Consider the following 21977-nt stretch of genomic DNA (forward strand, 5'->3'; position numbering starts at 1 on the left):
GGGCTGTTGCATTGGGGCTGTTGCGTCTTGTGTGCCGAGCCGCTGGGCTGATTGCCCAGGAGTTGTGAGAGATTTCCTGCATGGAGGGCAGGACTGAGAACAAAGAGATCCTTGTCTCCCACCTCAGCCTGCCCTGAGGCTGCCCTTCCTGGGCACAGACCCTGGTGGGGGAGCAGTAGTTGCTCAGCCCAGGCTCCAATGAAGGTAACAGCAGCATCACCTAACAGGCACCGCTAACAGAGCAGCCACACAGGCTGTTCTCTATTATCCCCCCTTCCTGTTTCCCTCCTCCCAGCACCAGCTACAGCCACTCGCAGCTGCTCCAACCCCTTCCTGTGTCTCGCAATACCAACTCGGCCTGCAACACTACCTGGGACAGGGACTTTCTCTGGCGGGTACTTGCCCCCCCAGGACTCCACCGACACCAGATCCTGAGCCAGAGACTCCAGGTAATGGGGAGAGACCTCAGGGAAGTGCTGGAGACAGGCAGGACGGGGACTCTTTGCACACGCAGGCCATCCGCACCCGTCTCTGTTCTCCAGGGGTCTGGGATCCCAGAGCTGCTGTTAGCACTGGCGGGAGCTGATCCAGCTATGGGAGGGTAAATGCTCCAAGTATCCCGGCCAGACAGGAAGGAAGAGAAAAGAAAAGAGTGAGTGGAAACAAGTAGGGAGGGAGGCTGAAGGAGCCAGCCCGCTGCAGGGGAGAATCAGTGCACATGCGCATCCTTCCATAGGCAAATGGGTGTGTACTATCTCAGATCCCAGGGCAGAGCTGAGTTCGGCTTAAACTGGGCTGATCCAGTCCAGGATGCTTCTCTCCCCAGCCCTGTGCTCTCAGGAGTCCTGGCTGGGAAAGACCTACTGGGGGAGCAAGTCCTATCCGTTGTGATTGTAACAGCCCCTCTGGGAGCAGGGCAGCGAGAGCAAATCCTTTCTGATGCGACTGTAATAGCCCTTCTGGGAGCAGAGCAGCCGTGCTGAGCCCCAATCATCCCTCTGGCCCCTTCTGTCCCAAATGTGCCTCACTCCCACCGAGGCTGGTCCTTCCCAGCCTGCAGGAGAGCCCAGGGCAGTGAGGGTTTGGAGAGTGGAGTCGATTCAGTGTTTTACATCCACCTTGAACCAGACCTTTAGCTTGGGTCTCATGAAGGGCATTTCCTTGTGTGAAGCTGCCCTTCAAAGCTGGATTTTGCTTCCGAACACGACACCAGGCTCGGTTCTAGCCCACCCAGGGTTTTTCTCTCCATTGGCTCTGCAATTTTATTTTGGAGTAGGGCTAAAGTGCCCGCCGCCTGTCTGGATTTTTTCCAAATTTGAAAGTCTGGTCCCAACACTACTGACCTCTTCCCCAGAACATTTCTGAAGAGCAAAGCAGGAGCAGACTGAAAGGGTACAGCTGGATGCTGCCTGGCACCACATAAATGCAGCTATGCTGCTTCTGGCTGGGGAGGTACCCCCTGCTGCACAAGCAGTATAGCCATTTCTGTAAGGCATTGCACCCTGGCAAAATTAGCTCTACTTATGAGAAGTGCTAATTAGCTTTGCCACAGCACCTCTCTAAAGAACTATACTAAACTGAACCAAAAGCAGTGAAGACTATGTCTCATTCTGGGCAGCTGAGATGGCATCCTAGATTTTCACCAAAGCTGGACACTTTACCTGCCTTGGGATGAGCAGCCATCTCTGGGATGACTCAGAAGAGGAGGCTGCATATGTCACTACAGAGCAATGGTAGCTTTTAGATCTCTAAATCTTTTACAGGGAGTGCAGCACACCCCATAGACCAGGGGTTCTCAACCTTTTTAGATTTAAGGCACCTCCATCAGGCTCGAGGCACCCCTCCATAACTTTTGGGAGTTGAACAGCTCCTCATTTTAAAAAATAACTTCATACAGTGCTCACTTCGTGGCAGAGAAGCCAGGCAGTGCGGCAGGATAATGGCCAAACAGGGAAGAGCCTGAGCCTGCACTTCCTCGCTTATCTCTTCACCAGCAGATCTGTGTACCCTTCAAAGGATCTGGCAGCACCCTGGGTGCCCTGACACCGTGGCTGAGAATTGATGCCCTAGACAGTCCTGGATATGTTCTGATCTGCTTGAATCACAAGTGGCCTCAATGTGGAAAGGGGCTAGACTAAAGCCTTGGGATGTGCCTTCTAGCAAAGAGTCTCTGAAGATGCAATATCACCTGGTTTCTTTTCCCTTTAGCAGGGTTTTCTGATTCCCAAGCCTGACGAGATCTTTGAATGGAACAAGAGGATGAGCCAAAAGTCGTAGATCTCCAGGGCTCTGAGGAAAGGGAGATCCCAGGACACCTTTGGGCAGGTGAGAGATTGGCTGAACCAGGTGTAGTGTATTTCCCAGAACCTTTCCAGGGAGCATGTTGGCCTGGACTCTGCCAGCCTTGAGTCCATGTCCAATAACAAGTTACATGTCATGTCCAGTGCCGTCCCTGGAGTCCTTTTTTCTATGCCTGTGGCTGGTCCTGATTCACTAGACAGAGTCATCGCCCAAAATACAGTTTTCAAAATCTAATCTTACTGCACTGGCTGATGAAACCCTCCCATTCCCCATCAAGCCGAATCCCCCAGCTGCTGCACACCAGTCCCAGGCTAACCCCTGGTTCTCCCACCTTCGCTGGCCTCAGCTCTCTTATATCCAGGGCATTGGCTTCTCTGGTTGGGTCTCTTCCCAGTGGAAGAAACACTTGCTTTGGATGTATTTTGGTAGCCTGTTGGATGAGGAGTGTCTGGCTGTGTGTGCTCCTGGCAGTGGTGCACACAGCTCCATTCCCCATTAGCAGTCTTTTGAGACCCAGACTGCAGGGGCAGGGGTTTTACTGCTTTGGAGGGGGCTGGGGGTGGAATCTGGAAACGTTCTCTGGGGCAAACAGCCCACAAGTGCACATCTGGCCTGGATCCTTTTTCTTACCATCTTGGAGAAGGATTTCCAGCGAAAGAAGGAGAGGGCAAGGGAGGTGGAGCCCCACAGCTCTGAGGACATGGAGATGTCCGGAGACCACTTTGTGGGTGAGGAATCACTTACACCAGCTTGGGGGGACAAAGGGGCTGAGGAAAGCTCCGAGAACCCCTCGAGGAGCTCATGAGCTCTCCCCGTATTGCCTCCTCTCTGCCAAATGTTTTATCCTCATCTTAGATGTCATCCAATGCTCCCTGCCACATCCTGCTGACCCCTGGCAGAAGCTCCCTTCCCCCAAAAGTTTGGATGCGAAGTGGAGGCAGAACTGGCCCCTTCCCTTTGCCCTCTGGAATTTAGCTCCTGGCTTTCCAGCCTCTTCACATCATTTTCAGCTTGTTCTCCTCCTTTCCCCCTGTCCCCCGGAGGTTCTCTTCCTCCCAGCACAGGCAGTGACTCCTGTCTGGATTCTCCCTCTGCCCCAGCAGGTGAGGGGACAGCGAGTGACAACGAGGAGGAGAACCCACCGCAGGAAGGCCCTGAGCATGAGGAACTGGATGGACCAGGATTGGAAGAAGCTGAAGGGGATGTTTGCCCAGAGCAAGGTGAAGGCTGCGAGGAGGAGCAAGGAAGCCATCCAGAGAAGAAACAGGATGACCCCAGTGCCCTGCAAGGAGGTTTGGGGAAACACAAGGCCCCCACAACCCCCAAGGGGGCAAGCACCAGGGGGAGGCCCAACACGTGTGAGGCGTGCGGGAAGAGCTTCAGTCTGCGGTCGAACCTGCTGACCCACCAGCGCATCCACCTGGGAGACCGGCCCTACCAGTGCCCCGAGTGCGGGCGCTGCTTCAGCCAGAGCTCGCACCTGATCACGCACCAGCGGCTGCACACAGGCGAGCGGCCCTACCGCTGCCGGGACTGCGGGCGCAGCTTCAACGTCAACTCCGACCTCATCAAGCACCAGCGCACCCACACCGGGGAGCGGCCCTACCCCTGCCCTGAGTGCGGGCGGCGCTTCAGCAGCAGCTCCAACCTGACGCGGCACCAGCGCCTGCACACGGGCGAGCGCCCCTACCGCTGCGAGGCCTGCGGGGAGAGCTTCCGCGACTGCTCGTCCCTGACCATCCACCAGCGCCTGCACACGGGCGAGCGCCCCTACGTGTGCGCGGACTGTGGCAAGGGCTTCACCGACAGCTCCCTCCTCATCAAGCACCAGCGCACGCACCGCACTGAGAAGTGCTATGACTGCCCCGACTGCGGGAAGAGCTTCTCCACCAGCTCCTACCTCCTGCGGCACCAGCGCACCCACCTGCCCGAGAAGCCCTACCAGTGCCCCGACTGCGGGCGGGGCTACAGCCAGTTCGCCCACCTCACCACCCACCAGCGCGTGCACACGGGGGAGAGGCCTTACATCTGCCCTGACTGCAGCAAGAGCTTCACCACCAGCTCTGCCCTGACCAAGCACAAGAGGATCCACACAGGTGAGCGCCCCTACGTCTGCCCCGACTGCGGCAAGAGCTTCACCCAGAGCTCCAATGTCATCACACACTGGCGGCTCCAGCACGGCAAGTCCCTGTGACAGCCCCCGGCCACGTCGCTGACCCATCCTGCAGCACCAGCCCCTGGCTGCCCTGCAGGAGAAGGGACAGATGCCGGATTGGTGGCGACCCTCCGGGGACCAGGTCTCCCTTGCTGCTGCCGAGCCCCTCTGCTTCCACTCGTCTAGCATGAGGGAAGGAGAAGCAACCTGCTCACAGGTCCAGCTCCCTGGAGCGATGACTCCCCCTTCCTATCGCCACTGCTCCAAGCCCAGAGCGCCCAGGGGAGTTCAGAGCCCCCAACCCTCTTCCCTGAAGACATGGTCCTGTGGTGACTGGTTTCCAGGCTTCATGCTCTGTCTGGTCATTGCCTGTCTCACAATAATAAAAGTTGCTTTCCTTAAACTTGCATGTGCTTTTCTGAGAAGCAGCTGTAGCATTGGTTTCAGCAGACCCACCAGAGCAGCTGGGGATTGCAGGTGGCATTCAGTGAATAATGTTTACAGGGGTGTGGAGGGAGGAATATAGGGCCAGATGTTCCAGTGGTGGAAATCACCGGTTCTGCACTGGAGTCAATGAGGCTCCACCAGTTTACAGCAGCTAGGGTCTTGGTCGTAATGATCCAAGATGAGAGAACACTGAAAAGCTATGGTCATGAGTGCTTGTTTGAATATTACATAGGTTCACTTCATCTGTGTCCATGCCCCTTGCTGACCACTTTCATCTCATGCAGTTGGGAGTTGCTGACTCCTGATGTTCAGGGCAACATATTTCTAAGTTGCCTGTGTGGGTATTCAGCAAAATGCAGCCTTTAATGCATACTCAGCCACTCAAGGAACACAAACAATCCTATGCGACACCTCATGACTGATCTTAGCTCTTCCATTTTGAAACAGGGAGTGTTGGGGATTCAGGACTAGTGCAGAGAGCTCAGTGATCACAAGGACCCTGCTCCATATGAGATGACTGGGCCACTCAGAATAGGTGAAGTTCAGCAGAAATGAGCAGACAATGCTGTACCTGGTAAGGACCACTTTGTGCCAAGCGGGCAGACCACAGTATGCTGTAGATCCGCAGGAGGAAGCCTCATGGCTCAGCCTGGGCAGCTCGGTGTAAGCATCCTTCCTGCAAAGACAGCCAGCCCTGGGCTGACCAGGGCACAATTAACAGCACTGCAGAGACTATCTAGTCAGTGGTGCTGCAGAGTGATCTGACACCTTGAGATTTGTGTTCATGGCCAGTCACACCCATCTCCTAGAGCCCAGTACAAGAAAGTGTATGCACTGCCCCTCCCTCCCCAGTGTTACCAAAACCCCAGAACTGTTCCAGTCTTCAGAGAGCCAAGACTACAGCTTGTCTATGAGCAGATCCTCTTTTGCCAGTTAAGACAGAGTTGAGGGATAATTACAATTCCCTTAATGATTACCCTAATCATTATAGGATATAATTACACTTTTCAATAATCCCCCATTCTCTCCTAGCAGGTATGGTATTACTGTCACCCAAGTCAGATTAAGAGACAAGAGATAGGTCTGTAGTCCAACCTTTTATTGCACCCCAAAGCACAACATAAACAATTGCCTGTCTGGCTACCTGCACAATGCAGATTCTCACCTATGCTGGCTGGGGAGATGATAGGAGTGTGGGATGCAGACTGGCAGGTCTCTAGCAGTTGCTGAGGTCTCCAAAATACCCCACTGTCTACAACCTGCATTTATATCTGGCTTTCTTAAATAAATATTCTCTGATTAATGTTGAGTGTTTTTTGTTCCACTGAGACTTTGGGGACTGGACCGAAGCCATTTTTCTACAGACCTGGGAGATGCCTTTTACCTGGGGTTTATGTCCTTGTGGGAAGAAGTGTTTCCTACCTCTTCCCCCACCATCTGGGAATTCTCCTTGCCATGGTCCGTTTCTTTTCCTTTATTGGCCAGGCTATTTGTAACACCTGCAAAGGTCTACTTTGAAACAGGTTTTAGGGCCTTCTGCTTCAACAACACTTCTGCAACTTAGCATATGCCCCTTGAAAATGGCCAAGGTTGACAACAAGTTGTTTCACTGGGGAACGACGTCTTTTCCTTTGCTTTCCTTTACTCATATCCCAGAGCACCTTGAACTTTCCTGTTCATTTCTTTTCTATACATAGCATATATTGTGGCTTTACCATATTCAGGTAACGGACGTATTATTTCAATAGGATTCTAGCTATGTACAAATCAGTTCTTATCAGAAGACAAAACATCAGTTGTTACTTATAACTACAATTAAGCACTTTTCAAAAAACAGCTATTCACACGTGGCCTAGCCTAATATTAGTAGCCTTGGTAAACAGAGTCTTATTCTGCTTTCCCATGATACAATTTATGACTTATATGCAAGCTTATTGATTTTTGATTGTATATCAGCCTAAGCATATTGTTCATAAATTAGGCTTGTGCTAGGTCCATAGTCTTAACCTGTCAGTGTGATCTGTCAGTCACTAATGATGTCTGCAGCCTCCATCAGGGTTCAGCCCCTCACTCTGATCATTACACTTCATTTCCAATAAAATGTGAGAGAACACAGGATGTAAATGCTCAAAAATTGCCTAGCTGGGATCCCTGAGCTGTCTGTATCTAGGCAAAAGCTTCCTGAACCCCCTGCAACCAGCAGGCTGCCAAGAGAGCTGTATTTCAAGCACTGAAACAAGGGTGGATCATCCTAGAGAAGGTGTTAGTGAAAATGAAGGGGCTGTGCCGCCCACACAACCATCATCTCACAGTCTAGGCAGATTGCAGCTGGGTCTCACACTCAGGGGTCATGGGATCAAAAGGAGTATTGGGCTCTGGAAAAATCCCCACCTGCCCAGAGTCCCCAGGATCTGTTTTCAGGCAATAGTTTGCTCACCACCTTCTTGCTCACACATCCCATACAACGCCCAGTCCCATTACTCCTGTCTCACACTTCCATCTCTCAGTAATGCTATCCCGGCATGAATCCCAAGCAGTCACGCACACAGGCACTGCAATTGGGTCCCTCAGCACGGTTGGGCTGGTCGCTGTGTGTCTACAGCCTGTGCTGGAGGCAGGGGCTGGCCACTGTGATTGATGAGGAATTAATCATTAACTTCTGTCCTCATTAATCACTGTTTAATCCCTAGTTATAAAATCATGGTCAACCAAGAGAGAAAAGCAGAGGCAGAACATTAATAACTCTCATGGGTAGAGCGGGGTTCTCTCTCACGCTCCCCTTTATTCCTGGGGCAGAGGCAGTGAGTAAGAGCTGAACAAACACAAACTCTTCAATGCTGGTTGTGGTTTCAGGTATCTCCAGGCCTTTCCACAGCTCCGATGGGGATTATGGGTCCTGTACTTGCTGGTGGGCTCAGAAACAGCCTCTTCCCATGCAGCCTTAATAGTATAGGTCCATCCCCCTTGTACTGCTACTAGCAAGAGCAAATGGATGGAAGTGAGAAGCAGCATCCAATTGTTCCCCCAAGCATAGCATAGCTCCTTAATACTGCCTTAATACCCTCCCTGTTGGGAGGCAACTCTCACAGGCCGCTCGGGTCCCCCCAAAGGAGTTACCAGTACTGACATTGTCTTCAGCAGCCTGAAGTGCTTCTGCTCCCCTGGGATGCATGCATGGGAGAGGTGAGCTGTCAGCAGTTTCTGTGGGACTTCCCAGCACCCAGGAATAGCCATGGCACCAGCCTCGTCCTCCCTAACATCCAATTCACCCTGCTGCCAGAAGCTTATGTGAATGGAGTGGTGTTGAGCCAGTTCTGGGGAAGATCAGGTCATTTACAGCCCATTGCCACTACATGAGTGGACATCAAATGTGTCCTGGATGCCTAGCAGTAATGATCTCATAATGGGGAATGGAGAAGCGGGATAAACTCTGGAGTTAAAGCACAGTAGCAGTGCCTTCATTACCTGTGTAGCATCCCCTGCCTCCCTGTAGCATTTGGCATCTCTCAGCCGCTGGAGACTCCTGGCTGTGAACTATTTCCTTCCCCTTTGGGATTCCAGCCTCAGGGCCTCCTCCACCTCCGGCCACAGGCCTCCTTGGGGTCCCCTCCCTGCTCCCACAACAGAACACAGCCCTGTGACCCTACAACTCCCAACCCCGGTATCTCGACGTTCACTTTGGAGCACACGGGGTTTGGGCTGCCCTGCAGTTCTTCTGGATTGTGCGGGCTGTGTGAACAGGAGCAGACACAACAGATTAGACAGAAGTCTCCACCTCTCTCATTTTTTTGGGCATTCTTAAAAAAAAGCAGCAGTGGCGTGTAACAAAGGAGTGCCCTATCTGCAAAGCCACCTCCCTGTCTTCTTTCACATCTGAAATCCATCTTTAATATTCGCCTTTGCTTGCCCATGGACAGGGAATGATAGCTGGTGCCCATCCTGCTGATTTCATTGTTTCCTTGTGCTGTACCCCTCTGCCTGCTTGAACCTTCCTATTATACTTAGAGGGAAATTAGCTTGAAGTCAGGCTGAAAGTGGGGCAGGGTTGCACCTTAGAGACTGAATCAGAGATGCATGAGCTTTCTCATAAGCTCAGCATCTGCCAAAGTAAGCTGTTGCTCATGAAAGCTTATACATCCCTGACTCGATTAGGGATGTCAGAAGGCTGGATCCAGTCCACTGGGCAAGTCTCATTAATGTGCCTCAGTTACTGTGCATTTAGTTTAGTACTTGCTCAATGAAGTACTAACTTAATGCACAGTAACTAGCCTTACTGCACAGTAGCGCTGGTGCAGTTATTTGGTGATGCCTACTATGCATTAGCCTAATAACACTGCGCAGTCGGCTATTAGCATGGTTTTTAACCGCCACGTTGCTGTGCAGTGTTATTAGGCTAATGCGCAGTAAGCGTCTCATGTAGACACGCCCATGGAGCCCTATCGGCTGAGCCACGGAGCTGCCTGAAGGTCTTGAATTAGCTTCACGTGCAGTGCACGTACTGCACGGGGTGCATGAGAGGGGTCTGGCATGCACATGGCGTGTGTGTGTGTTGCACTGGCACTTGTGTCAGACCAGGCACACACGCTGTATGCAGCGTGTGCAGCCTGTTTGCGGCCCTGATCTGGCCCCAGGTCACTCTTCCTGGCTACGCCCTCATTGGGCCCATGGGGCCTGCTGAGTCTGACGCCCTTGGCCTGCACGGCGCACCTCTACCCCTGCCCTGCCGCCGACCTCGAGCAGAGCGCCAGGGTGGAGGGAGGGGGAAATCCGTAGCTGTGGCCACCAGAGGGCCCTGGTTACTGCTCGGGGAAGGGAGGTCTCAGCTCGCTCTGTCCTCTCTGCTTTTTCCTGTAGTTTCCTTTTTCCGGTTGTGGGGGCCTGAGCTTCCTGGGTCAGATGCTGCTGCTGAGTCTGTAGCAATACAGGAGCTTGGGCTGGGCAGCTGCTGCTCCGCCAGCGGGGCTGTGATGGGCAGAGACCTCCATTAAAGCCCCTCGGTGCCCAGCCCAGGGGGCACTTTCTCCAGTGGCTGGAACCAGCCCCCTGGCGACACCAGCTCCTGAGCCGGCAACTCCAGGTAATGGAGAGAGACCTCGGGGGAAGCCCTGGGATGGGCAGGACGGGGAGCCTGCACACACAGCCCCTCCGCTCCCCAACCTCTGCCCCCCTGGTTGCTGCGCGCCCGGGACCTGCTGCCAGTCCTGGCTCCTGGCAGGAGCTCACCCAGCTACAAGACAGCAATTGCAGCCCTGGCAGTCTCCAGGTTCAAGTCATGAGTCACCCCCAAAGAATCACGAGATTGGCCCCAAAAATCACGGCATTTAAAAAAACATGTGTAAAATCATGGTTTGAGCCTGTCCTTAGTCTTTTAGCTCCCCTCTGCTCCTCCACTAATGGGCGTGTGATAATTTCAGGTTGAAGAGCCAATCTTTACTGCACACTGAAGCGCACATTTTTCCTTGATTGCGGAGATGGAGACTCCACGCCCCTTCGTGTTCACCCTTTGTAGAGAGAACCTGCGTTGCCTTTCCTAATGCTGCCTCAGCGCTCTCCCCTTTTAGCTTCCTGTCCTTCCCCTCTTGCTTGAGGGCTATAAAATGGAGCGAGAAAATGAACAACAGACATCTACCCAATACAAAGCATTCTCTCGCCATCAGATTTTCCAATTAGTTTTCAATAATTATTCATATAAGTTGGAAAGATTGATACATGTAAGAAGGACTTGACATCTATAACCCGGTGAAGAAATTTTATTTGTAATCCTTATAGATATCTTAAATGATCACTTTCACAGTCAAAGCATTTTAGAAGTGATGTCAAACTTTACAATATTTTTGTATCATTTTGATCAACTACATTAATAAATTATCCAATTATTAGAATAAATTTTGTACCGTTTTGTAAAAAAAATCTCATAATAAGGAATTGTCTAATTACCTAAGGATACCTAGATCTTATTTAACTATCTGTCTGCTAGAGTAGGGTTGCCAACTCTGTTTGAATCTGTTCCAGGAGGGTTCATCACACGATGCAATGACACTAATGACTTTATGTCAGGAAGGCAAATGCACATTACTATTACATGTTAAAAACCCACTTGACAACTGTACAAATAAAATGTAATATCTCCTGGGTGACTCCTGGAGATTTATCTCTAATTCCTGGAGACTCCAGGGCAATCCTGGAGGGTTGGCAACCCTACTCTAGAGCCCCAGCCCTAGCACTTTCAATGTTTAAGAGTTATACAAGAACAGTACCCAATGCTACATCGGAAATCCATGGTGTGTAAGCATGTATTGAAGGAAAGACCCTGTCCCCAAAGAATCATGTGAAGGTCTGAAAAAATGATGCCAAGTTAATGTAACTGATACTGGCATAACAAGGTCCAGTGGCTGGAATCTAAACCTGAAATAAGGTGTATTTTTTTTAACAGGAAGGGTAATTAACCCCTTTAGCAATTTATTCAGGAATGCACTTACCCATCTGTAAGTGGAAGCTGGCCTCTGAGACTTAGACCCCTTTTGTTATGAGCTGCTATGAGTTACTTATCTGTCACGTACCACAGGGCAAGAGCAGGTGTCTGGGTAGTTACCACAGAGCAGGTGAGCCACTATGAATTCCTGCCTTTATTTATCTTGCACTAACTTGTTTGTGTGCTAATGTCTTCAGTAGTATAGGTTGTAGCCGTGTTGGTCTAAGGACATAGGCAGACCCTTGTCTTTGGGTGAATCTGATATCTTTTATTAGACCAGCTCAAATAGCTGGAAAAATTCTTCTTAGCAAACTTTTGGGTATAAATACCCTTTGTCAGGCTGAGGAAGCATCTGCAGTTGGTGTGCGCTCTTCCTGGAGGGAATGAATAGAATGAATAAATGAATGAATGTCTTCAGTAAATATTTGTCCATGTGTCAGGGCGAAATGCCCATGCGTCACCATAATGAAGCATGGGGATAGTGGCAAGAAACATTTTTTAGAATGACTCCTTAAACTATTTAGCAAACCACAATCCATTTCATTCCCATGAACAGGATTTCTGGTTCTATCATCTAAGGTGATCTGGATGGAACAAGAGGAAGATCTGTGTGTCCTGGACCTCCAGGTTTTTGAGGAAGGAGACTCTCCCCTTGGTGCAGGCACAGGTGAGACATTTCAGAGTGGCCTTGTGAGCTACCCTAGTTCTGCTTCATCTCAACCAAGCCAAGATCGTCCCCATCTCATGGCAGAGGTCCCTCATGCCTGCCCACTCATCCCAAATGACAACCAGCAGGTATGCAGATGGGATATGGAAGCAGATCTGGCCTTCTCTGTCTTCTCTGGGAAGGGGCTTAGGCAGAGAGAACTGAACTGATTTTCCATTCTCTGCAGCAGATAATGCGGTCCTCCCTCTTTCCCAGTTCCCCTCTCTGACGTCCCCCCCTGCCCTGGCACAGCCAGTGACTCCTGTCTGGATTTTCTCTCTGTCCCAGCAGGTGATGGGACAGTGAGTGACAGCGAGGGGGACAACCCTCAGCCAGAAGGTCCTGAGCAAGTGGAACCACATGGGACAGTACCAGGAAGAGCTGAATGGGATGTTTCCCATGGACCTGAGCTGGGAGAGGCCTTCGAGAGTCAATGCAGACCAGACGATCAACAGGAAGAAAGACAGATGGTGCCTGTTCCCTGCGGAGGAAGCTACCAGAAGCCTGGAGACATCCGAGGGCAGCAGGGGCCACAGACAGGCGGGAAGCAGAATATCTGTGCAGAGTGTGGAAAACACTTCTCCCGGCGCTCGCACCTCGTCATCCACCAGCGGATCCACACCGGGGAGAAGCCCTACCAGTGCCCCGAGTGCGGCCGCCGCTTCAGCCAGAGCTCCACGCTGATCAGCCACCAGCGCACGCACACCGGTGAGAAGCCTTACACCTGCCCCGACTGCGGCCGGAGCTTCAGCCAGAGCTCCACGCTGCTGACCCACCACCGGCTGCACACGGGGGAGACTCCCTACAAGTGCCTGGACTGTGGACGCAGCTTTAGCCAGAACTCCACCTTCGTCATCCACCAGCGCACCCACACGGGCGAGAAGCCCTACACCTGCCTCGACTGTGGCAAGAGCTTCAGCGTCAGCTCCTACCTCATCACCCACAACCGCATCCACCGGGGCGAGCGCCCGTACAAGTGCCCGGCCTGTGGGAAGGGCTTCATTGACAGCTCCACCTTTGTGCGGCACCAGCGCACGCACACAGCTGAGAAGCCCTACCGCTGCTCTGACTGTGGGAAGAGCTTCAGCCTCAGCTCCTACCTGGTGAAGCACCGGACCCTGCATACAGGCGAGCGGCCCTACCGGTGTACCGAGTGTGGGAAGCATTTTGGTGAGAGCTCAGACCTGCTGCGACACCACCGCACCCACACGGGTGACAGGCCTTTCCAGTGCTCCCAATGTGGGAAGAGCTTTGGTGAGAGCTCCACACTCACCCGGCACCAGAGGACCCACCTGGGCAAGGATGCTCCCATCTACTAGTCAGGGGCACTCAACTCACCCCATCCCCTGGGCGAAGAAAAAGCAGGAATCTGCTCAGTCATCTGACTCTGAGGAGAGAGCAGGAAAAAAAAAAACACACTCCTGCCAGCTCCTCCTCATGCCAGTTTTCTCAATACTTGGTGTGTCAAATCCCCAGCTCCTGGAGTCCTTTGATCATCATGCAAGAGTCTTGGCTTGCACTTAAGAAAGAAAAGAAAAAGTGAGTTTCCAGCTGCGGTTGTGGAGGAAACTCAGAAAAAGTGACCTGTAATGGCTCAGAAATCAGCAGGCAAAGAAGAACATGCCCACACATTTATTTTTGTTTTAAGTCTCCGAGATTTTGGTGGGAGGTTCTGACTCATGTATTTTAAACTCTTGGTGTTGGTGATGCTCTATTATAGTACCAGAGCTGTTTTCCAAGCCTTGACCCTCAGTTCATTGGCTTTCAAAATAGTTCTGACAACTATGTCTTAAATTAGCAGATGCGTATTCATAAAACAAATTATTATAACATTGCTTTTTTAAATGAGAATGTTCTATTTTTTCTGATTAGAATAATGAGTATGTCAACAAGTTCCTTCAATTGTACAGATTCAGCTGGAAGAGCTGACACATCCCAAAGACTCTGCTTGAAATCTTCAAGATCCTGCATCTCTAGGAATGATTTTTACTGTCCTTGGGGGCGGGGATTGGCATCAGTGGGTTAACAGAAACTTTGTTTGGCTGTGAGAGCTTTATATGGTTAATCATGGTTTATGACCTGCTTTAACTCACAGCCAGAGACCCTGCTTTAATAACCATTGCAAAATGCTTTTGATCCTTTTATTAGCACTTCCTTCATAAGAGCCATTGGGAGAATTATAGAGGGACATATTGAAAACTCTGTCATGCTGTTGCTCTGAAATAAGGATCAGAGGCCTCTGAGATGTTCTCTGGCTCATCTGGAAGTTATTGGGTTGATGCCAGAATCTACTGGATGAGACTTTCTGGCCAGCACTGACTGGACGATCAGACTGGGTTTTTCTGGCCTTGCCCTCAATTAAGTAAAAAACAGGAAAAAGCATGAGGAAGTAGACAGTTAAGGCAATATAGGATATTTGGTGGCCCAACTCCCATTTAATTTGAACAGATTGTGGGCCTCAGATCTTATAGGCAGCTCTGAAAATCTAATCCGTAAGGATCTGAAGTTTGAAAAGTAAAGTAAATTTCATTTGAACAGTTTCCTTCATTCCCAGGCCCTTGAATAGAGTCTTTTATCAGACTAACTATTAGCATTAGATAATAGCCCTGGAAATTCAGGTATAGTCAATAGCAGTTAGGTAGCTTTTGATCACATCTGACCTGTCTTCTCTTTTGATAAAACAAAGACACACAAATCCTACTTCACCTGTTTAGGTGCATAAGTGGAATTAGGCATCTAAGTGCAATCCTGTTCCACCCTGTTCAATCCCTGAAATTCATTAATGCGCTTGTATTGTGACACGGTGTCTTTTTAGCTTTAAAATTGAATCACAAAGCAGCAAGGAAGACGAGGACTCGCCCACTGTTTAAGAGTATTTCAGGGACAAAATCAGAGTGCTACAGAATCACATTTAGGTACCTAAATCCACTCAAGTGGCTAATAAGTAGAGTAGGATCTGGCCCACAATGTGGAGAGAGACAAAAATTGCCAATTGTAAGACATTGCAGATTCTCTCTCTCTCTACTAGCAACTTAACTGCTGGGGTATCGCAGATACAACAGAAGAGCACACAACCTTATTATTAATGTGACTGTATTTTCAAAATAAAGCAACCCAGGCAATTGGGACAACTTTTCTCAGGCTCATGAACATCTTATTCAAAGTCAAGCTCTTTTACTTTCTTTTCATAAGTTGGACTCTACATCCCACTGATCAGCCAGTGGTCCATCTCGCCACCTTTTCTGATTTTAGTATGTCTTTTTTGAAAATGGGCAAACAGAATTGCATAAAATATTCCAGCTAAGTTCTCACCAGTATCATGTACACAGAAGCGTAACTTGGGGGATGAGCAGGATACCAGCTCTGAGTACCAACTGAGTGGCACTGCCAAAATGGCGGGCCCCCTCCACTGCAAAGGCAGTAGCTGCAGCAGCATGCACAGAGTACTGCTGTAGCAGCAGCAAATGGGGTAGACAGACCATGCCGTGGCAGCAGCAGCTGGAGACTCTTGAGTCCCCAGAGTAAGTAAGACAAGCCCCTTCCCCTCCCCACCACTCTCAGCACCCCCTTGCCTCTAGTACTAAGCAGTTTGATACCTCGTGTCCTCTGCTTGGCTCTCCCACCAGGTTTGCCCAGGCCATAAAGCCTGCTAGTTACACCTCTGCTTGTGCATGCTGGTGACATGACATGTACACCTTTGCTTGTGAACATTGAGCTTGGCAGTGCACCCCCTGCAAAAAGCACTGCCGACACCACTTGCGGGCACTCGCAGCTCACCACCCCCACCCTCTCACCACCAACACTGCCAGAGGCGTCTGCAGGCAGTCCGTGATCACCGCTTGCTGAGACTGCTGGCGGCATCTACATGTGGTCACTGAATGCCAATTGGGGCTTGCCACTGCCTCCCCCCGCCCCCCACTGCCAACACTGCTGCAGCCACCTGCAGGAGCTCCCTGCTCCCCACTGCCGCCACCTGCGGGTGCTCACTGTGCCCCCCCAGCCTCCGGGGGGCATGCAGCTTTCATGCTTGTGCAATTGCATTTATACTTTCCTCTGTCTACTGGAAACACTTCGCTATCATCTAAGGTGATCTGGACAGAGAGAAAATCCAGACAGGAGTCACTGGCTGTGCCAGGGCAGAGGGGGACGTCAGGGAGGGGAACTGGGAAAGAGGGAGGACCGCATTATCTGCTGCAGAGAATGGAAAATCAGTTCAGTTCTCTCTGCCTAAGCCCCTTCCCAGAGAAGACAGAGAAGGCCAGATCTGCTTCCATATCCCATCTGCATACCTGCTGGTTGTCATTTGGGATGAGTGGGCAGGCATGAGGGACCTCTGCCATGAGATGGGGACGATCTTGGCTTGGTTGAGATGAAGCAGAACTAGGGTAGCTCACAAGGCCACTCTGAAATGTCTCACCTGTGCCTGCACCAAGGGGAGAGTCTCCTTCCTCAAAAACCTGGAGGTCCAGGACACACAGATCTTCCTCTTGTTCCATCCAGATCACCTTAGATGATAGAAGCATACACACGTACAACTCTTTGACATAGTGGCAGTCATCTTGTGAGCTAAGTCACCTTAACTAACGTGACTCAAGATTTCATAGATTTCATAGACATTAGGGCTGGAAGGGATCTTGGAAGATCATTGAGTCCAGCCCCCTGCCCCAGGGGCAGGAAGTCAGCAGGGGTCATAGGATCCCAGCAAGATAAAGATAATACACCTTGGAGAGGTATTATCTTGTGCCGCCTTTAAGTTGACCCTGCTCCACATACGTGTGTACACTGTGACAGTTCAGTAGACTTAAAAGAGTTAATTTGTCTTAACTCTAAGAAAGTTAGTATGTGTGTATGCACTCCTTACGTATCTTAGGATCATGTTTGTTTTTCCTTTTTGTTTTTTTACAGCCACACAGTATTAAGTGTTTTGAAGTCATCCTGTGATCAACAAGTGCACCCACATCTTTCTCTTTTTCTTCCACACCTAGCTGATGCACTTGCAGTCTATGGAGGTTCTTGTCACTAGTCCCTGGGTGTTTGACCTTGGATTTGTCAGAATTAAATTGAATCACATTTCTATTACTCCTCTCGGTCATAGAATCATAGAAGTCGGGTGGGACGGGACATTATAGATCTTCAAGTCCAACTCCCTGCCAGGACAAGAGGAAAAAAAAAAACTGGGCTCAGATGATCCCAGCTAGGTAGGCATCAAGCCTCCTCTTAAAGACCCCCAGGGTAGGAGCCAGCCCCACTTCCCTTGGAAGTTGGTTGGAGTCATGCATGTCTCCTATGCTGTCAGAGCTAAGAAGAAAATGTCAGTTATGAAAAATAATGTGGAAGGGGGGGTAACTTATAAAAATCATCCATAAAATAAATCTTAAAATGCTTTCTGTGTATAGGATTTCCTGTGTGTATATTTTAACCACTGGAAAGCTTGAAGAGTCTTGGACAGGTAGAGTTGAAGTGTTTCTGTGTGGCTCGACAGGCTGTCTCTCACTGAATCTGTACACTTGTTAACACAGTGGAGCCCTGATCTCAGTTGAGGCTGCCAGATCTACCAAAGTGGAAGCAAGGAACCCATGTTGATGAGTAGATGGGCTGCTGAGTTATGAGGTAGTTTTAGGTATTTTCAGGTCTCTGGTTTCAGTTTTAGAACAAAACTAAGACTCAAGAACATAGGATTCGCTGGTCATACAATGGTCCCATGTTGCATAGGAACTATGTGCTGCTTCCACAGTTATTGAAAGGGTTTGCAGAAATTCCTGCTTGCTGAGCTGGATTGCATTTGGCTTCTACATTTAGTGCTGGAGCAGTCCTCTGGTATGCATGTGTAATAGGGCTGTGAAGCTTTAGGTCCAGGGAAGCTTCAGACACTTTGGCGTCCAAAGCAGCATGTCCAGATCGAAGCGCTGGCTTTGTTGGGCTTTCCGAAGTGGTTTGGAGCTTCTGAAGCATTTGGAAAAGCTTCGGAGCCGCTTCGGAGATCCAGCCATAGGGAATAATGGGAAAACAATGAAATATCTATAACATTGCTGTTTTTTTGGTCTGATTTGGATGAAATTTGCTGTGATTGTAGTCTCTGCTGACAGCATGAAGCCTGCCAAGTTTCAAGAAGATCGGTGCAGGGGTTCGGCGGGAGGTGCACCCCAAATTCTTGAAAGCAAAACTCATGTCTCGTGTACGTGTTACATCACAGAGGAGTGGAAACCGCAGGAATGGTGGCCCTGGCTGAGGCTACAAAGCCTGCCAAGTTTCAAGAAGATTGGTGGAGGGGTTTGGGGGGAACTGCACCTCAAGCTGCGGACAAGCAAAACTTGTGACATGGGTGACACTGCGTGTGTTAAGGTGCAGCGGGGTGACAGCTGCAGCCCTGCTAGCCCCTGCTGTGGCCACGAAGCCTGCCAGCTGTCAAGGAGACCGGTGCAGGGGGGCTCTGGGGCCCTGCACCCCTAGCAACCCGCAACACCTTAACACACACAGTGTCACCCATGGCACAAGTTTTGCTTGTCCACAGCTTGAGGGGCAGTTTCCCCCAAACCCCTACACTGATCTTGAAACTTGGCATGTTTTTTGGCCTCACCGGGAGCTTCCACCCCTGCAGTTTTGACCTCCCTGTGGTGTAACACATAGACGTGACATGAGTTTTGCTTTCAAGAATTTGGGGTACAGTTTCCCCCAAACCCCTGCACCGATCTTCTTGAAACTTGGCAGACTTCATGCTCTCAGCAGGGGCTACCATTCATGCATGTTGCACCCAAATCAGACAAAAAACAACAAAGTTATATATATTTCACTGATTCCCCATTATACCCCATTATATGGTATCTCTGAGGTGGCCCCAAAGCTTCGGAGCTGCTTCAACCGGATCAAAGCAGAAACCCAGTCCAGAGCAGATCCCTGGCATCCAAAGTAGCTGGATCCAAAGCCGGATCAGATCACTGCTGACTCGCACAGGCCTAATGCGTAATCTGTACAGTCCTGGAGGTACTGCCCACAGCCAGGAAGGCATGGGAAGTGTACACAATACTGGAAATATTTCCCTAAGTCCCCCCCAAAATCCTGGGAAATTAATACAATGTTGGAAATACCCTCTGCCCAAAGAACCACAGGGCATCTATATAATGCTGAAGATCTTCTTTGAAGGGGGAAAGGATTCTCAGGGGATCCCTTCTGATTTATGTCCGTCATTAAGGGAAACTTCTTTATCTGTGGCCACCAAAATGTTCTACATTGTTAAGAAGGGGAGGTGGCTGTCCCTGCTCACAATACCCAGGGGTGAGCTTCCTCAGTCAGATGATGTTGCTAATATAGAGCATACCTGAGCCTGGACAGATCAGGTGCCTCTCCCCAAGTGAGATCTGTGCTGGGGGAGACACCTCTGTGCCCACTACTGGAATGGACTTTCTCCTGTGGCTCAGACTAGCCCTTTACGGCATCCCTGGACTCTGCCAATAATCAATGAGCCAGAAACTCCAAGAAATGGACAAAGACCTCATGGAAAGCCCTGGGACAGGGAGAACAGTAATTCTTCTTATACAGCGCCTCTTCACTCCAGCTCTTCCAGGGTACTTGTGAGAGTCGAGCTGCTGTCATGTCATCATTGACAAGCCCAGGCTCTTGTTCCCAGTAGCACCAGTAAGCAGTGATCCAGGTCCAGGAAAACAAATTACCTCATGTACAGGATAACAAGCAAGTGGAGGAGAGGGAAATGTGGGGCCAGGAGGAAGGGAACAAGTTAGGAGATGCATAGCTCTGTGATGGGTGCTCTCTGTAAGGGAGGAGGCAATGAGTTTCAGGCTGGACCTTTGCTCCCAATCGGACAGAAACTTCCCCGGTGCTCTCTAGCCAATGAATAGTAAATGAAAGGTGCAATAGTTCAGCTTCAAAATAGAAGACTGGCTAAGAAACCCAAGCCCACTTGTGCCTTTGTGGTTAGAAATGATGCAGCTAACTTTCTGAGATGAAAGTTCAAGCCAGGGTGGAGGAGAAGAAGGCAAAACCTGGGTTTTTTCCTTTCAAGGCAAGTCTACAGGATAATATGAAAAAGTCTGTTTCCCCTGTTTTTTTTGGCTAGACAGACTGTCAAGAGATAGCCATAGGTGTATGCCACTGATCCAAATACCTGCCTAGCCAGAACACAACCTACTGCTTGTGCTCAGAAGTCTTGTGGAGAGGTAAGTCTCCATCCCGTACGTGGAATAGGACAACAAATGGAGTATAAGAGCCCAAAAGAGGGCAGTTATATGGCTGGGTACCTGCCTTTTCAGAGCATAAAATGAAATAGAATTTATATTTTATATAAATATAAATGGATGTTTAACAGAAATATGCATATTTAATATAACTATATCTTCATATTACTTCTAGCCAACAGCATTGTGTAACATGATCTTCTGCACAATATAAAAAGCTTTGACTGGCTTTTGTGAGATGCCCTTAAAGGCTCCTTCCACAGGCAATCATGACAGCAGAAACCATTCACAGTCAACATAGTATAAAATATTACTTCAAAAAGCAATCAATAGTCTGCAAACAATATTAAACTATTTTCTGATCTGCCATGGGCAATTGAACGGCCATGATGTTTCTCTCATTCATGTATTTCATTTTTACGTGGAGTGCAGCATTCCTCAATTTTCTGCCTTCCAGTTGCATAGTCTCTGCCTGAGTTAACTGAAAATTATTAAAAGCATCAAGAGCTAAATCCTTTTTCATCTCTATGCACTTTAGTAGCAATTATATAGTTGTGTAAGTGCCATTTTGGTACCTAACATAGCATTTCAATTCTGTTTCTATCTGTGATGGAAGAGGCTGGCCAGGTACACATGAAGCAGCTGGAGGCAATGAAGAGGAGGTGGAGAGCCCTGCTATCTTTTGGGCTAAAAGTCTATTAGTTTAAGATACTTGCTCAGACAGTGAGTGAGCCAGTGGGGACGTGGGCCCTGCTCATCCAGAGAGGTTCTGAGCCTTCACCTTCCACTTCCCAGTCGAGTGCTCCAAACACTGAACTTTGTCTAAGTTATTGCCCAAAGTATTCTCCATCCCTCCTCTTCTAGGCCCCTGGTGAGCCAACAGGAAAAGTTATAGGGACCAGGAGGAGAACGAAGCAGCAGGGTGAGGTGGACATTGACTTGGAAAGCAGCAGGGCTTTGGTCTTAAGCCCTGTCCTCAATGGCTTTTCTGCATCTGGCATGTATTATTATTCTTCAGATAAAATGGATAGACAGCAGTGGGAAAATCTCTGCCCCCTTGGGGCAATTCTATTCTGCTATGGAGCCTGCACAGCAGTATTGCAGCCTTTCATGCATGCTCAAAAGGTTGCACTATGACCATGTGCAATTTCACTAGTAGAACAGAATCTCAAATCTGCATGAGCCAAACAGCAAAAATTCACAACAAAATTCGCAATTGTTTCAAGGGTATAGTAAATTGTTATGTGAATAGCTATAGATTGGTGAAACATTTTCATTTATGCTGTTTGCTATTTTTCTATCAGGGCTTTACATATCTATACTGTGCCAGAAAGGAAAGTTGAGATACTGGAAAGAAATAATATGCTTAATATTAGTATTTTGCCTTTCCTGAGTCTGACAGAATTTACACATGGACCTTCTTGGTTTGTTGCTTAAGTCAAGGGTCTGCAACTTTTTGTTATTCCAGCCAGCTGCTTCTGTCCCAGCCCCTGTCATGGGTCACAAATCTCTGCCCGTGGACTGCATTTACCTTTGCTGCTGATCCTCACCCCCAGCAGCAATAGAGAGGAGCAATTTTTCTGCAGCAAGGATAATTGCAGGCACAAAGCAGCAGCTGAGAGTGCTGTCGGGAGGGGCGCTGAGGACGGCATGTGTGGCACTGCCTCCAGTCCCCTGTAGCACACCATGTGGGATCAGACCTTCGTA

General features: G+C 49.6%; 1 protein-coding gene across 3 annotated transcripts; it reads left to right on the top strand.

Moving 5' to 3' along the window:
* The first annotated feature begins 214 nt into the window (after positions 1–214).
* LOC149852550 (uncharacterized) lies at positions 215–15229 on the top strand. 3 transcript variants are annotated; one of them, XM_090030083.1, is made up of 4 exons: positions 215–449; positions 2209–2325; positions 3402–4451; positions 12676–15229. In XM_090030083.1, exons 2-4 carry the CDS (start codon positions 2247–2249, stop codon positions 13398–13400), a joined length of 1854 nt encoding a protein of 617 aa, XP_089886209.1. In that variant the 5' UTR covers positions 215–449; positions 2209–2246; the 3' UTR covers positions 13401–15229. The 3 variants fall into 3 exon arrangements, with proteins under 3 accessions (XP_089886209.1, XP_089886208.1, XP_089886207.1); XM_090030082.1 differs by lacking the exon at positions 12676–15229 and having other exon boundaries at positions 282–449; positions 2212–2325; positions 3405–4859; XM_090030081.1 differs by lacking the exon at positions 12676–15229 and having other exon boundaries at positions 283–449; positions 3405–4859.
* The last annotated feature ends 6748 nt before the right edge of the window (positions 15230–21977 follow it).

Source organism: Crocodylus siamensis, chromosome 15 (genome assembly GCF_052110815.1).
Source record: "Crocodylus siamensis isolate JL-2025a chromosome 15, ASM5211081v1, whole genome shotgun sequence".
In the NCBI taxonomy this organism is placed as follows: domain Eukaryota; kingdom Metazoa; phylum Chordata; order Crocodylia; family Crocodylidae; genus Crocodylus; species Crocodylus siamensis.

Excerpts from the sequence above, each read along its gene's own strand:
- LOC149852550 (XM_090030083.1), top strand. The coding sequence starts at position 2,247 with ATGGAACAAGAGGATGAGCCAAAAGTCGTAGATCTCCAGGGCTCTGAG. Across the intron at positions 2,326-3,401 it reads CCCAGGACACCTTTGGGCAG|CAGGTGAGGGGACAGCGAGT; the intron begins GTGAGAGATTGG and ends CCTCTGCCCCAG. Across the intron at positions 4,452-12,675 it reads GAGCTTCACCCAGAGCTCCA|ACCTCGTCATCCACCAGCGG; the intron begins ATGTCATCACAC and ends CCCGGCGCTCGC.